The following is a 17,430-nucleotide window of genomic DNA, read 5'->3' on the forward strand; positions in this document are numbered from 1 at the left end:
ACTGCTCAACCCTCCTCCTCCTGGTTTGCGCCTGGGGAAGCCTCACCACTGCACACAAGATGGTCTAAATCAAGATGAGGCCAAGCAAAAAAGCAGGAATTCAGGGATGCCTAGGGATGAGGATGGGGTGCTTCAGGCATTTCCTTAATTCTCACTGTAAATACTTTCATTATTCAACCTGCAACATCTTCCAAAGATGCTACAGAGTCTAGGAAAATCTCAGTCTAGAGTAGGTATGTTTTCCTGAAATTCACACACACACACAGATTTTTTTTTTAAACTGAGAATTTGGTTTTCTTGTATCAACTCACAATATTGAAAATCTACTAAAAATCTACCCCACCCAACAAGGATTGTATAACGAAAACCAATGAACCTATGGTTACTTAGTATTTTGCAGTATCTTCAGGGTTATTATTAGCAACACAATTATTACTGTATTGTTTGAGCAGCATTTGTACTTGACCTACTTTTTTTTTTTTTTTTTTTTTTTTTTTTGCTTTTTAAGGCTGCACACGGAGGTTCCCAGTCTAAGGGTCTGAATGGAGCTACAGCTGCCAGCCTACACCATAGGCACAGCAATGAAGCCACGTCTGTGACCTACACCACAGCTCATGGCAACGCTGGATCCTTAACCCAATGAATGAAGCCAGGGATCGAACCTGCAACCTCATTGTTCCTAGTGAGATATATTTCCACTGAGCCACAACAGGAACTCCTATACCTATACTATAAATTTTGACTTTTTTTTTTTTTTTTTTTTTGTCTTTTTGCTATTTCTTGGGCTGCTCCCGCGGCATATGGAGGTTCCCAGGCTAGGGGTCCAATCGGAGCTGTAGCCACCGGCCTATGCCAGAGCCACAGCAACACGGGATCCGAGCCGCGTCTGCAACCTACACCACAGCTCATGGCAACGCCGGATCGTTAACCCACTAAGCAAGGGCAGGGACCGAACCCGCAACCTCATGGTTCCTAGTCGGATTCATTAACCACTGCACCACAACAGGAACTCCTGACTTTTTTTTTTTTTTAAAACATGTGGCCACACCCACAGCATATGGAAGTCCCCAGGCCAGGGCTTGAACCAGTGCCACTATAGAGACAATGCCAAGTAGTTATGATGTGAGCCACCGTTATGATGTGACTTTAAATAAAGCCTTATCTGCCAGGCTATCACTTAGATAACACACTAGCAGTGGCATTTCTTCCAGCTGGTCAGTGTTTTTTCACTACCAGTTGATAAACATTTTGATGATTACTTCTGCCTCTCGGCCTTTTTTTTTTTTTCCCTTTTTCCCTTTTCTGCACCCATGGCATGCATAAGTTCCCAGGTCAGAGACTGAACCCAAGTCACAGCAGAGACAACACTGGGTCCTTAACCCACTGAGACATCAGGGAACTCCTCAGCTTAATTCACCTTCCTCTTTAGACCTCAGTACACTTCACACACATGCCTCCACCTCTTTTAAACAGCTTTGCTGCCTCCTTCTTCTACAGTGACTCAATGCCACAGCTGGCTGGACACTGCTAAGTTCTCTGGCCAAACTCCTCATCAGATGAGCAAGTTCAATACCAAAGAGAACTGATCTTTTTTTTTTTTTTTTTTTTTTGTCTTTTTGCCATTTCTTGGGCCACTTCCATGGCATGTGGAGGTTCCCAGGCTAGGGGTCCAATCGGAGCTGTAGCCGCTGGCCTACGCCAGAGCCACAGCAACGTGGGATCCAAGCAGCATCTGCAACCTATACCACAGCTCACGGCAACACCGGATCCTTAACCCACTGAGCAAGGCCAGGGATGGAACCTGCAACCTCGTGGTTCTTAGTCGGATTTGTTAACCACTGAGCCACGATGGGAACTCCCAAAGCGTACTGAACTATCAAAATCGTGCAAGCAAGCCTGAAAAACCAGCCTCCAAAGCCACCAAAGTCTTCAGATGGCCTTTTAGACCATTTGCTGGTTTATCGCCTCTGATGCATAATCGTGCCAAGACAGCATTTCCTCTGAGCACTTTCCAGCGGGCTGACCTAACAAAAATGCTCAGCACTGGTCAGCATCACCAGCAGTTTGATACACTTGGACTACTTCCTTTTCTAGCACCTTAAGTTCCCTGGCATCTCATAAATTGGCTTTTGAAGCAATGCCTAAGTGCGAAGTTCAGTGAGCTGCTGGCATGAAGTCCGTGGAGCACTCTTACCTGTAAAAATCGATCCATGATGGCCACGCACATGTACAGAGTTTCCTGCAGCAGCCTAAACTTGGAGTGGACCTGCACCAGCCAGTCCACCAGGATGGCACGCATACGTCCATTTATATCTCTTCCATCTAAGAAATGGGGATTGATGGGATGCAGAACCTGTGGGTGAAATTAAAAGTTTAAAAAGCTAACCTTATTTCCTTTCCAGCTGTGTGGTAAATTTCACACAGCTGTACAACCACAATACAAAGGCTCTCTCACCTCAAGCTGCTTTAGGTACTGGTAGATATCCTTAACATAGTCGCTGCAGAGCTGAGGGTTTTCCCCATCTTCATTATCAATATCCTCAATTTTGCAGAGCAAAGCATCAGAGAAAGCTTGGCAGAGGCTCTCCTCCTTCATGTCCTCAGGTGTGGGAGAAGGACCCTACATCGGAGAATCAAAATTCACATATCACTATGTTAGGAGTAGCCTTGATGGCAAACCCATGCAGGCCCAACTGGTTTAAAAGTATAATGTGCATTTTTATAAATGATAAAGCCAAAACAATACATTTCAGAGTAAGGGGTGAATAAATGAAAGCATAGTAAACTTTTTGGAGATATACTCCTGTTTCACTCAAAGTGAAAATCTAAGTCCTCACGATGGTCTCTGGGCCCTGCATGAGCTGGCCCTCCCTCCTCTACTGCTGACCTATCTCCTACTTCTCTCCCCTCAATCAGCTTTATTCCCACCTCCTGGCCAGACCTCCCCCACCACAAAGCAAGCTTCCTCTTCCCAGAAAGTTCTTGTCCCTGTGTTCATAAGGGTAATTTTTTTTTAATTTTTAATGGTTTTTATTTTTTTCCATTATAGCTGGTTTACAACATTCTGTCAATTTTCTACTGTACAGCAAAGTGACTCAGTCACACATACATATATACATTTTTTCTCACATTATCATTCTTCATCATAAGTAACTAGATATAGTTCCCAGTGCTATACAGCAGGATCTCACAGTTTTTCCATTCCAAAGGCAATAGTTTGCATCTATTAATCCCAAATTGCCAGGCCATTCCACTCCCTCTCCCACTCCCTCCCCCTCCCCCTTGGCAACCACAAATCTGTTCTCCATGTCCATGAGTTTCTTTTCTCTGGAGTTTCATTTGTGCCATGTATTAGATTACAGATATGCGATATTATGTGGTATTTGTCCTTCTCTTTCTGACTCACTTCACTCAGTATGAGAGTCTCTAGTCCCATCCATGTTGCTGCAAATGGCATTATTTCATTCTTTTTTATGGCTGAGTAGTATTCCACTGTGTATATATACCACATCTTCTTAACCCATTCATCTGTCGACAGACATTTAGATTGTTTCCATGTCTTGGCTACTGTGAATACGACTACAGGTGAATGTGTCTTTTTCAAGGAAAGTTTTGTCTGGATACTTGCCCAAGAGTGGGATTGCTGGGTCATATGGTAGTTCTATATTTAGTTTTCTGAGGTACCTCCATACTGTTTTCCATAGTGGTTGTACCAATTTACATTTCCACCAAAAGTGCAGGAGAGCTCCCTTTTCTCCACACTCTCTCCAGCATTTGTTATTTGTGGACTTGTTAATGATGGCCATTCTGACTAGTCATATGGGTAATTTCCTCAACTTCAAGTTTTCTTAAATGCCACCTTCTCAATGAGGTCTATTCTGACTCCTATTAAAATTACCATCTGTCTCCTATTCCTCCCACACAAATGTTTCATCTCTCTTATAGATTTTTTTCTGCAGAGAATCTACGACCTAATATACCTCAGAGTTCGCTTACATATGATGTGTCTACCTCAATCAGTACAAATTGATTCTGTCCACTGAGGTATCTCAAATGCCTAGGGTCATCCCTGACACACAGTAGGTGCTCAAGAAATATTTATTGAGTCTCTTCAATAGGTGGTGATGGGAAACTGGACAGCTACATTCAAAAGAATGAAATTAGAACATTCTCCACACCATACACAAAGATAAACTCAAAACTAAAAAGACTGGAGTTCCCATCGTGGTGCAGTGGTTAACGAATCCGACTAGGAACCATGAGGTTGCGGGTTCGGTCCCTGCCCTTGCTCAGTGGGTTAATGATCCAGCGTTGCCATGAGCTGTGGTGTAGGTTGCAGATGCGGCTCAGATCCCGCGTTGCTGTGGCTCTGGCGTAGGCCGGTGGCTACAGCTCCGATTCAACCCCTAGCCTGGGAACCTCCATATGCCGTGGGAGCAGCCCAAGAAATAGCAAAAAGACAAAAAAAAAAAAAAAAAAACTAAAAAGACTGAATACTATGAAACTCTTCGATGAAAACATAGGCCAAACACCCTCTGATATAAAGCATAGCAATATCTTCTCAGATCCATCTCCTAGAGTAATGAAAATATAAACCAAAATACACAAATGCAACCTAATTAAATTTAAAAGTTTTTGCACAGCAAAGGAAACCACAAACAAAATGATAAAACACACAGAATGGGAGAAAATATTTGGAAATGACGTGACTGACAAGGGGTTAATTTCCAAAATATACAAACACCTACTGCAGCTCAATAGGAAAAAAAAAAAAAAAAAAAAAAATCCAATCAAAAAATTGGCAAATCTAACAAGTCATCTCTCCGAAGTAGACGTACAGATGGCCAAAAAATATGAAAATATGTTCAACATCACTAATTACTAAAGAAATGCAAATCGAAACTACTGGGAGGTACAACCTCACACCAGCCAGAATGGCCATCCTCAAAGTCTACCAACAATAAATGTTGGAGAGGGTGTGGAGAAAAGGGAAATTTTTACAGTGCTGGTGGGAATGTACATGGGTACAACCACTATGGAAAACAGTATAGAGGTTCCTCAAAAAACTAAAAATAGAACTACCACATGATCTAGCAATCCCACTCCCAGGTATCTATCTGGAGAAGACCACAATTTGAAAAGATACATGCACACCAATGTTCACAGCAGCACTATTTACGATAGCCAAGATATGGAAGCAACCTAAATGTCCATGGACAGAGGAATGGATGAAAAAGAATATATACAATGGAACATTACCCAGCCATAAAAAAAGAGTGAAATGTCATTTGCAACAACATGGATGGACCTAGAGATTACTATATTAAGTGAAGGTAGTCAGTGAACAAACATCGTATGATATCACTTATATGAGCAATCTTAAAAAAGGATACAAATGAAGTTAACTGCAGAACAGAAACAGACTCACAGACTTTGAACAACTTATAGATACCAAAGGGGACAATGTTGGAGGAGGGGGTTAGGGAGAATGGACTCGGGGTTTGGGATTGGTATACGCACACCAAGGTATACAGAATGATTGCTCAATGGGGACAGCACAGGGAACTCTACCCGATATTCTGTGCATAATTTACATAGGAAAAGAATCTGAAAGAGAATGGATGTGTGTAATATCACTTTGTTGTACAGCAGAAATTATCACATTGTAACTCATATTTCAATAAAACTTTAAAAAATGAAATAAATATTCAAAGAAACTTAAGACACCTGGGTTCAGAGATTCCTAGAGCTGATAGTTCACTTTAGCAAGTAGACCCTTGTGCAAGTCTAATGTTTTCTTCTCATCAATTACTGTATTCTAAATTTAGAAATTGTTTGGCAATCAAAGGGAGGAAAAGCACATTCCAGCCTATGAATAAAACAGGAGGATGCAAAGACTAAGCAAGTATACATTTAGTATTTTCTTATACTGACTTGGTGATTGTTTGTAAAAAGCACACGAATTAAAAATTTAAGCCAGAGCCTTCCTTGCCTGCCTGCTTGCATCTCTCACAAGTTTCCTATCTTAATAAATCTATTTCTTGCCACTAAAGTGTTTAGTAATGAAGTATTAATAAAGCATTATTTTTTTAGAGAATAAGAGGTATTTCTCAAAGGAAAGCCTAACAGGACTGCTAGGCCATAAAGAACATGTACTAAAATAATAAAATACTGTGGCGTTCCCATCGTGGCCCATCGGAAACAAATCTGACTGGGAACCATAAGGTTACAGGTTCAATCCCTGGCCTCGCTCAGCGGGTTAAGGACCCGGCATTACCATGAGCTGTGGTGTAGGTCACAGATGCAGCTCGGATCTGGTATTGCTGTGGCTGTGGCGTAGGCCGGTGGCTACAGCTCTGATTGGACCCCTTGCCTGGGAACCTCCATATGCCACAGGTGCGGCCCTCAAAAAGATGAGACAAAAAAAAAAAAAAAAAAAACCAAAAAATAAAAATAAAATAATACTGAAGTTCCCATTGTAGCTCAGCAGTAAACGAACCTGACTAGCATCCATGAGGACCTGGGTTCTATCCCTGACCTTGCTCAGTGGGTTGAGGACCTGGTGTTCCTGTGGCTATGGTATAGGCACTGAAGGAATTGAAGGAATCGAGCAAGAGTGATTAGAATCGGATGTGCATTTTTTTTTTAATGTGCATTTTAGGAGTTCCCGTTGTGGCACAGTGGTTAACGAATCTGACTAGGAACTATGAGGTTGCAGGTTTGATCCGTGGCCTTGCTCAGTGGGTTAAGGATCCAGCATTGCCGTGAGCTGTGGTGTAGGTTGCAAATGCGGCTTGGATCCCGCGTTGCTGTGGCTCTGGCGTAGGCCAGCGGCTACAGCTCCGATTGGACCCCTAGCTTGGGAACCTCCATACGCTGCAGGAGCGGCCCTAGAAAAGGCGAAAAGGCAAAAAGACAAAAAAAAAAAAAAAAAAAAAAAAGATGTGCATTTTAATAAGCACATGTAACTTCAGTTTAAGATTACCTTTTTCAAGGATAAGCATCATCACTCTCCCCAGGAAAGGCAGCCAGCACCAGGCAGCCTGGTTTAAGAAGGCAGAGGTTATCTTCATGTGCTTCACAGACTGCCTCAACAGCTTAAAATGTTTACTTGTGTTTACTCAGAAGCACACCCGGGTGTAGCCATATCCAAAGCCACCAAGAATAAGAGGATAATTGCTCTGGGTCTTCATTCAGAATTTCCTGAAAGCATTCCTTTTGGACTCCAATATAATCTAATTATTCTAAAATCCTTTCTAAGACCCTTTGTAGATTATAGCCTAAGCCCCCGTGGGCCAGTTGTGCAATCCTGCCCAATGTCTGCTGTGTGCAAAGGTTAAAAAACACATGAGGGAGTTCCCGTTGTGGCGCAGTGGTTAACGAATCCGACTAGGAACCATGAGGTTGCGGGTTCGGTCCCTGCCCTTGCTCAGTGGGTTAACGATCCGGCGTTGCTGTGAGCTGTGGTGTAGGTTGCAGACGCGGCTCGGATCCCGCGTTGCTGTGGCTCTGGCGTAGGCCGGTGGCTACAGCTCCAATTGGACCCCTAGCCTGGGAACCTCCATATGCCGCAGGAGCGGCCCAAGAAATAGCAACAACAACAACAACAGACAAAAAGACAAAAGACAAAAAAAATTTAAAAAAAAATAAATAAATAAAAAATAAAAAAAAAAAAACACATGAGCTAGTTAACCATCACAAAAGTAGTCTGAGGACAAAAACCTTCGAATTAAATTCAAGACTGCTGTGGATCAGAACAGAAAAGTTCTATCAGAAAACAATAAATCTGTGAGATTTTGTGGACCCTGAAAAGCTGCTGTTTGGCAGGGGATGGGTGGAGTGTGAGTAGTCTATGGAAGTTCTAGTACCTACATTTACTTTACTTAGGTCTGCTAAGAGAACAGACTAATATGAATATGCAAGTATACAGGGATTAACACAAGTTTTGGCAAAATACAGGGTTCGTTTACTTACTAAATTATAATTGATAAACAATGGCAATTCAGGGCAGTAAGGAAGGACTCTAAGAAAAACTTAATTCGGATCTGACAGTTCATGTTTTGTAGCATTAAGTGTGTACACATGCATATACAGGTGTATTCAATTGTAGAAAAGCAAAATCAGGTACCATGACTAGCTTTAGGGAATGCAGTGGAGTGGAATTTGGGGGGTAGGGAGAGTGGTAAACATGAACTGAACTTTAAGTTTATGTATTCTACATATTCCTGCTTTTTGCTTTTTTAAGACTATGTTTCTTGTGTAATTAAAAATAAAAGGGGAAGATACCTTAGAAATTTATACATAGAACTTCCATATGACCCAGCAATCCCACTCTTGGGCATCTATCCGGACAAAACTCTACTTAAAAGAGACACATGCACCCACATGTTCATTGCAGCACTATTCACAATAGCCAGGACGTGGAAACAACCCAAATGTCCATCAACAGATGATTGGATTCGGAAGATGTGGTGTATATATACACAGTGGAATACTACTCAGCCATAAAAAAGAATGAAATAATGCCATTTGCAGCAACATGGATGGAACTAGAGAATCTCATACTGAGTGAAATGAGCCAGAAAGACAAAGACAAATAACATATGATATCACTTATAACTGGAATCTAATATACAGCACAAATGAACATCTCCACAGAAAAGAAAATCATGGACTTGGAAAATAGACTTGTGGCTGCCTGATGGGAGAGGGAGGGAGTGGGAGGGATCGGGTGCTTGGGGTTATCAGATACAACTTAGAATAGATTTATAAGGAGATGCTGCTGAGTAGCATTGAGAACTATGTCTAGATACTCATGTTGCAACAGAACAAAGGGTGGGGGGAAAAATGTATACATGTAAGGATAACTTGATCCCCTTGCTATACCGTGGGAAAATAAAAGAAAAATAAATAAATAAAATAAAATGGTCACTGGACTCATCAAAAAAATAAATAAAAAATAAATAAAAATAAAAGGAACTTTTTTTAATGTGGGCTTATTTCCTTTCACGTATGGCTTTTGCTTTAGAGAAAGTTAGGACATAAAAGATTCTTATACTTGAACAATGACCATCACTAAATTGAGTGTTTAAATCCAGTCCATAAATCTAAAACCCCATTGGAATTTCTAGCTTCCACTCCCCAGCACATCTCCTAAGCTTGCCTCTACCTCTGCTATAGGGTGTTACTCTTTTACTCTGCAGTTGCTGGCTTGAGTGGGGGCTTCCTGGGGATAGGATCAATGGTTTGCTCACCTGTTTCCCCAATGCCAGCAAGCAAGGGGCTAGTAAAAAGCCTTGCCTTTCAAACCACCCAGTGCTTCCCAAACCCACATGAGTCAGCTAGAAACAGTTTTCTCCAAAAACTGCAGGACCATAAGCTTCTGCAAATACCTGTGAATAGCTCGGGCCCTTTCAGAGTTTCACCCAGGGCCCTCTGTGATTTAGTCACTTCATTTGCTACAAGAAAGAAACCTGTTCTCCACTTTTACAAAGATGGTATCTATTTGGTTAGAAATCTGGGAACATCTAGTTCATATTATAAGCTTTCTAGGCCTTAGTGCTGCTAGAAACTGTGCCCAACTGGTATTTCCACACCTCCAGGGACAGGTTGAAAGAAAAAAATGGCTATTACTCTGCAGATAGAGCAGATACAAACTAAAAGCCAAGGGCTGACCCAAGACAGGGCTCCAGAGAGGCTTATTTGCCAGGAGGTGAGCCTCCCCTCAACTGTGGAATTAACAGTCGGTCTCTTCTGTAATGTTTTCTCAGAGAAAAGTGTATTTGAATTGGAAGTGATTATTGTTTGTTAATCCCTGCTGTCTTCTAAAATTAGAAGCATGTTTCAACCATGGAAGTGATTTTTATATGAGCTATAGGTATTTATCTGAAATATAACAGCCTCAATCTTGTCAGGAAGCTAAAGGGAAAAGGAGTCAGCCAGATGTGGAGTAAAGGGACTCGAAGAGTGGAGGTTACAGAAGGAAATTTCTCATTTACTCTGTTCATAACGTTTTTGGGTTTTTGTTTTTTTTTTAATTCTCCTTTTTTTATTCCCTAATTTGAGTAGCAGTAGTCCCTATGGTGATAAGTCTGAACATTTTAAGGAGGAAAATGAAAATCAATTTTAAGTCCCACATAACACTCAAGAATAACCACCATCAATATTTTACATGCAAATGCATACCTTTAAATCTGGTATTGCACTGCATTATATTGTTATAATCTGATTTTTCTACCATTGTAACATGCATTTTGACATCTTAAAATATTCTACTGAAACATGTCATTTATGGTTGCATAGTATTTCATTAAATGGATGTAACAGATCTCCTACTACAGAATAAGAAATACTCATTACAGCACTACTTAAAAGTCCCTGACTGCCCCACTGATCATTTTCTTAGGATAAATTTTAAAAACAGCCTTACTGGGTATAAAGAATAACCATTTGAAACACACTGCCAAGCCACCCTTCTGACATGTGGGAGCAATCACATTCAATCCGTCATAATGGCCAGGAGATCAAGGCCTGAAAAGCTGCTCTGGGTTTGGTATTTAGGAGGTCTTGAGAAACTTCCAAGGAAAGGCCTTTAGGAAGGTTGATCTTGAGTATTTAGTTCTAGAATCAAAGCTTTCTTCTTCCTGTCTCATCAACAGCAACATGCTTGCAATCACCGCCTCTAAGTAGCAGGTTTGCAAATCTGTTCCTCTCTGTTAGATTTTGCTGGCACATTGCCAACTGCATTTCCCAATGGCTATCTCTGTTACTTCAACAAATCTAAAGCTAAATGAGATGACTTCCACAAAGCTACCTCACTCTCTTGCATTACCTATATTTTATTAATTTATTCCCTAAACAGTTTCTTAAATACTCAAATGCTTAATTAAGGGTCTCTCTCCTCCACTCCAAGCAGAATATACAACGAATTCCTTCTCATTACAGGATGATGTCCCTGAGAGGAGTTCTGGATTATCCTAACACATCAGATGTTGTTTCTTAGCACTTATGTACATAGGGATACATGTGTGAGCACATAGGGATACATGTGTGAGCACCTAGGAGATCTGGGCTCATTCAAGACACCCATCAGCCCTTGCTTAGAAAACTGCAATACCTCCTAATTAATGTCCCTTCCATGGCCACCCCATACTGCTTTCACCACTTAGCCTCAAAACTTTCCACAGTTCCTTACTGCCTGATGGGATAAAATTCAAATTCTAAGGCCTTCAAATCCAGCTGCAACCGTCTTTCCAACGTTGTTTGTTTTTCTCACACAAACCTTCTGATCCAGTTTAGACTTGCTGACTCTTTGCCCAAAAGGACATAATTTATAGGCCTGTTCCCACTTTGGTGCCTTGATTCCTATTGCTGCTTTGTTTCCCTAAAAGTGCTCTTTCCTCTCAGCTTCTCTCCATCCTTAAAAATCCCACTTATTGGAGTTCCCACTGTGGCGCAACAGGTTAAGGACCCAGCATTGCCGCAGCTGTGGCATAGGCTGCAGCTGCAGATCAGATTCAATCCTTGATCTAGGAACTTCCATATGCCATGGGTGGGGCTAGAAAAAGAAAAAAAAAATTCACCTACTCAAGGAAGTTTCCCCAGACCACTCCATCCCTCAAGGTTCACTCCTCTCTTTAGATACAATTTACATTCAGTCATCCATTGCCTATGGGCACAAAGCATCATGCCCTAGGATTACATATTTAATTTTCAGGTATAGATGCCCCTTCTAGGTAAACCTCCTCAAGGTAAGATGTCTCTTTATCAGCCTTAACACAACTGTATGTGTCTAGTCAGTACTCAACATATTTTTTGAAAACATCCAATGTTTTATTTTGAAAAAATTCAAACATAAATATATAAATATTCTGAGCTAGAAAGAGGCAGTTATATTGTATTCTCAGCAACTATAACAGTACCTATTTCGTTGTAATTATATGAATGTATGTAATCTATGAATGAGAGCATGCATGAACTTGAATATGGTGGAAAGTGAATGGGGCAGTGGGTCCATTAGCATTCTAACTTCAATTGAGCTTAACCAATCAAAGTTTTTCAACAGAGAATTTTGGCATTACTTTGTGCCTACATGAGTGAAAATCTCAGAATTGTAAACCTCCACCATCTTCATGGGCAAGTTCATTCTTTTTCTTTTTTTTTGTCTTTTTGCCTTTTCTAGGGCTGCTCCTGCGGCATATGGAGGGTCCCAGGCTAGGGGTTGAATTGGAGCTGTAGCCGCCGGCCTACACTAGGGCCACAGCAACGCAGGATCCAAGCCGCATCTGCAACCTACACCACAGCTCACGGCAACGCCAGATGCTTAACTCACTGAGCAGGCCAGGGATCGAACCCGCAACCTCATGGTTCCTAGTCGGATTCGTTAACCACTGCGCCACGATGGGAACTCCAGCAAGTTCATTCTTAAACAGTAAATTATAATTATTTTTTTTGTCTTTTGGGGCCACACCCTCAGCATATGGAAGTTCCTGGGCTAGGGGTCTAATCAGAGCTACAGCTGCTGGCCTATACCACAACCATGACAACACAGATCCAAGCCACATCTGCGACCTATACCACAGCTCATGGCAATGACCGATCCTTAACCCACTGAGCAGGGCCAGGGACTGAACCCATGTCCTCATGGATACTAGTTGGGTTTGTTACTGCTGAGCCATGACAGGAACTCCTTTATAGTGAATTGTTTTGTTTTGTTTTGTCTTTTTGCCTTTTCTAGGGCCACTCCTGAGGCATATGGAGGTTCCCAGGCTAGGGGTCTAATCAGAGCTGTAGCCACCGGCCTACACCACAGCCACAGCAACATGGGATCTGAGCCGTGTCTGCGACCTGCACCACAGCTCACGGCAATGCCGGATCCTAAACCCACTGAGCAAGGCCAGGGATCAAACCTGCAACCTCATGGTTCCTAGTCGGATTCATTAACCATTGCGCCATGACGGGAACTCCTACAGTGAATTATTTTAATAAAACCTACTAAATTTTCCTCGGAGGTCACTAAATTTATTTGGTTGTTAAAGTAATTAACTGTTTAATTCAAAGTTACAACATTGCATTAAAGCACCATCACTCAAAAGATGTATATGTTCATTTTCTACACTGCTGTCTCAAAGTAGAGCCCTAACTATGAGTGTTCCTCAAAAGTTGCAGTGACCACAAAGTTACCCCCTGTAGTCTGGCCCCAAACAGGCTGCTTTGTTAGGTAAGTTTGTAAATTCAGAACTTCTACCTTTGGAGCCAACATTTCCATCTGTACTGGTTTCACAGAAGCAGTAGGTTTCAAGGGCTTGTTGGCATTTGTTGTTTTGCTGGGCGGGACAAGTACCTTGATGTTCTGAGCTTTCTAAAAGAAAAAAGAAATGTGAATAGGGCAAGACAGCCAGAGTTGCCCCTCAGTCTTCTACAGAATCAGCCCAGTGTGCACATGTACCGATCTCACAGCTGTTACCTTAGCTACCTGGGTGGCTCTGGTTGTAACTCGATTTCCAATTTCTTCTAAAACTGCCCTCCTGATAGTCACATGACTCTTAGGTTTAGAATTAAGTCCTATGTCAATATTCTCCAAATCAGTAGACACCTGGAAAAGGAAAAAAAAAGAAAAAAAAATTAAGGAAGAACTGAGATAATTTACAATATTTGCTAACATCAGATATTCAAGTTCAGAATTGATCTGGGGAAGATGAATGTGCTGAGATCTATTTCTGATAGGGAAAAGGTACATTTTAGGAATTCTACAAATGCAACTTGTGATTTATAACATTAAGCAAATCACTCACCTACCTTATCTACTTTAAAAAAAATCCCACTAAGACCTTCATAGATAAGTGATTATTTCTCTTACGGCACCCATGTCACTTTTTAACACTCCCTATATATTAAAGGCATCTATTTAAAAACTTTCCTGAGGAGTTCCCACTGTGGCACAGTGGGTTAAGAATCCAACAGCAGGGAGTTCCCGTCATGGCACAGCAGAAAGGAATCCAACTAGGAATCATGAGGTTTCGGGTTTGATCCCTGGCCTGGCTCCGTGGGTTAAGGATCAGGAGTTGCCGTGAGCTGTGGTGTAGGTCACAGATGCAGCTCAGATCTGGTATGACTGTGGCTGTGGCTGTAGCTCTGATTAGACCCCTAGCCTGGGAACCTCCATATGCTGCGTGTGCAGCCCTAAAAGGACAAAAAGACAAAAAAAAAAAAAAAAAAAAGAATCCAACTGCACTGATTCTGGTTGCTGCAGAGACACAGGTTCAATCCCCAGCCCATCACAGTGGGTCAAAGGATCTGGCATTCCTGCAGCTATAGTTTGATCCTTGGTCCAGGAACTTCCATACGCCACAGGTGCAGCCATTTAAAAAAAAAAAAATTTTTCCTTGACAGATGAGTAACAAGTACAACTAAGACAATATTTAAAAACTTTAATAGGTCTGCTTGTTTAAAAACCAGATGTTTAAAACCTAAACTAGGAGTTCCAGTTGTGGCTCAGCAGGTTGACTCCACGTTGTCTCTGTGAGGATGTAGGTTCAATCCCTGGCCTTACTCAGTGAGTTAAAGATCCAGCATTGCCACAAGCTGCAAAGGTCGCAAATGCAGCTCGGATCAGGTGTTGCTGTGGCTATGACAGAGGCCAGCAGCTGCAGCTCCAATTCAACCCAGGAACTTCCATATGCCACAGGTGCAGCCATTAAAAAAATAATAATAAAAAATAAAACCTAAACCAGCTTTGATTCTTATGCCACGCTAGAAATAAGCACTCAGGTAGACAGGATCTTCAGAAATACAGCCTTTTACAATGAGGTTTCCATAGCAAGTACTCTTTCTTATATTATTAAGGGTACTTAGAAAGATATGTTTTCATGGGTAAAACAGTTTTATCTCAAATTTAGAGAAAGTTGGAACTGTATGGAAATAAAAATTGTTAGTTGACCTTAGTTTGCTTTAGACAGAATATACTTAGAAATAAAAGTTGTTAGAATAAGCTTTTTTTATTCCACGCACAAAAAAGCTTATTGCATATGATAAACATTTCATGAGAAAAAATAGCATGTACAATCCCTAAGAATTGGGAGTCCTAAATATCCCAACAGGAAGTTTGAATGGACCTGTCAGGATAGACAGAGAGGCAGGGAAAAACTCAAGCCTCATGGATACCAGTCCCATTCCTTACCACTGAGCCACAACGGGAACTCCTCAAACCTTTCTTGAAGGGAAAAAAAATCTGACCATGAAAGAATTTTATGAAATAGATGAGACAAAAATTACTTAACAGTTTGACTCAGATTTACAAAAGAATAACAAATTTTTTGCCTTTTACAGAAGTTCCCAGGCTAGGGGCTGAATTGGAGCTACAGCTGCCAGCCTATGCCACAACCACAGCAACACAGAATCTGAGCCGCATCTTCAACCTACACCACAGCAATGCTGGATCCTTAACCCACTGAGTGAGGTCAGGGATCGAACCTGCAACCTCTTGGTTACTAGTCGGATTCATTTCTGCTGCGCCACAACAGGAACTCCTGAGAAGACTACTCTCAACCCACTGAGAGGCAAGGGATTGAACCTGCATCCTCATAGATACAGTCAGGTTCCTTACCACTGAGCCACAATGGGAATTCCCTAAATACTGAATGTATTCAATTTATTAGGATTCTTAAAAGTCACATTGTTCAATTTTTCCAACAGTTACTGCCAATTTAAAAAAGCGTTTGAAAGTTTAATGCTTATAGGTTGAAACCTGACTAAATTAAATCCATTTGAAAGGAAAAACTGACAGCTTTTAACTAGCCTATAGCCAGGAGGATGGCGCTCAGGTGTGTCAGGTCCCTCTATTTTTCAGCAAAGAACAAAGTAAATCCAGATGCAATTCAACCACACAGAAAAACCCAAACCACCATTACCACTTGGTTTTTCGCGAGGATGAAATAAATGAATTTGGACCCTTCTCTCTCAGTTGGCCATATTGCCCCAAGTTATATGCAAAATCTCTTTTACACTTGAATAAAGAAATTAGTTTTTTTTAAAGGACAAGCCCATACATTAGTGAACTGAGCCTTGAAAAATTTCGTGTGCGGAAATAAATCGGAAATTCATACAAAGCGAAATGTTTAAGAGTTTGAAAAACACTCAGGGCCGTTGCTTGATCGAACATTCAGAACACTTTACAGCATTCGGAATTTCTTCAGGCCTTCCCTCCATCCCCATCAATGATACCTTAGCAGGCATGGAGTTATAGAAGAGAGGAAGGAAATCCCAAAAAGCTGTGTTTTAATGACTTCTTTAAAAACAAAGAGCCCTCGGGGAACGCACTTGGAGTCCTAGGCCCGGTGCTCGGGAGACTCCCTAGACAAGTGCCACCCCCCAGGGCGCATTCCTGCACTTTCCGCGCCCCGGGCAGGGACCGCCAGACCAGGAGCCGGGACCGGGACCAGAGAGGAAGCAAGGCCAGGAGAAGCCAGCGGGAGAGGGCAGGCCCCAAGGTCCGGGATGCTTAGACAAAGGCGAAAGCTGCGCAGGTTGGGACGAAGCAACTCTGAGATGAGGCGGGAGAGAAGCGAGAGGCGGCTTGGGAGTCTGCGCGGCCAGGGGCCCGGGCCGGTGCGGGCTAGGGGTGACCGGCCCACTCACCGTCGGGCGTCGGGGCAGCGCCATGAGGGACGGGACAGGCAAGAGTGGCAGCCCGGCTCAGGCACTGACGCGGTCTAGAAACCAAGAGCACTACTTTCCGCAGCCGCCGTTACGACTGTGCTACCGGCCCGCACCGCCGGATCTTGACCAAGTTGCTTAGTTCCAGGATTCAAATACCGCGCCGCTCGCGCCCCCATTGGGCGGCCCTACGTACGGCGCGCTCCTCCCATTGGCTAATCAAGAGGCATTCCCGAAGGATGATTGGCTGAATTTTCCAGACCCGTCTAGTAGTCGTAACAACTGGTTGTGGGGTTTTTTGTTTTGTTTTTTTTTTTCCTCCCTGCCTCCTGTCCTTTAAAAAAAAAAAAAAAAAAAAAACTCAGACCCTAAGATAAACAAAAATGAAATGCTTCATTTGGAAAGCAGACGTAGGACGTCTTCTCCGAATTTCGACGAGGCCTCAATTACAAAGGTCTATGTTTGTACTGGGTGGGCGGAAGTTGGTTCTCGAGAACATCCTGGAAATGCCATTTCTGACCTTTATTCCTCTTCCGGAAATTTCGCATTGGAGTTAAGGTTGGATTAGCCTGTCTCGGTTATGGAACTGACGACTTGGGATGGTTTCGGGCTGTACTGTTAAGTGAATGACGCTCAAACGTTTGCTTAAGGACTGGGAATTGTGGCGTTTACTCGAAAACTAAGATTCTTGGGGGGGGGAAATAAATGCAATTGATTTGTGTGACTCGTGATTCACGTAAACTCACCGTTGTGTTGCCAGCACCTAGCCCATTGTTT

The 17,430-nt window shown here is 42.2% G+C and overlaps 1 protein-coding gene across 2 annotated transcripts in view; it reads right to left on the reverse strand.

The window, feature by feature from the left end:
- Nucleotides 1-16,805, reverse strand: part of CCNB2 (cyclin B2) — a 35,172-nt gene extending 18,367 nt beyond the window's left edge. Inside the window, exons 1-5 of one of the 2 annotated variants that reach the window (XM_021082593.1) lie at nt 16,636-16,805; nt 13,475-13,594; nt 13,247-13,360; nt 2,456-2,620; nt 2,195-2,353 (exon numbers count right to left, since the gene is read on the reverse strand). In XM_021082593.1, the coding sequence (XP_020938252.1) occupies nt 2,195-2,353; nt 2,456-2,620; nt 13,247-13,360; nt 13,475-13,594; nt 16,636-16,659 (582 nt within the window). In that variant the 5' untranslated portion in view covers nt 16,660-16,805. Of the gene's footprint in view, nt 1-2,194; nt 2,354-2,455; nt 2,621-13,246; nt 13,361-13,465; nt 13,595-16,635 lie in introns of both variants that reach the window. The other variant, NM_001114282.1, reaches the window with a different exon arrangement.

This window comes from Sus scrofa, chromosome 1 (genome assembly GCF_000003025.6).
Source record: "Sus scrofa isolate TJ Tabasco breed Duroc chromosome 1, Sscrofa11.1, whole genome shotgun sequence".
Classification (NCBI taxonomy): domain Eukaryota; kingdom Metazoa; phylum Chordata; class Mammalia; order Artiodactyla; family Suidae; genus Sus; species Sus scrofa.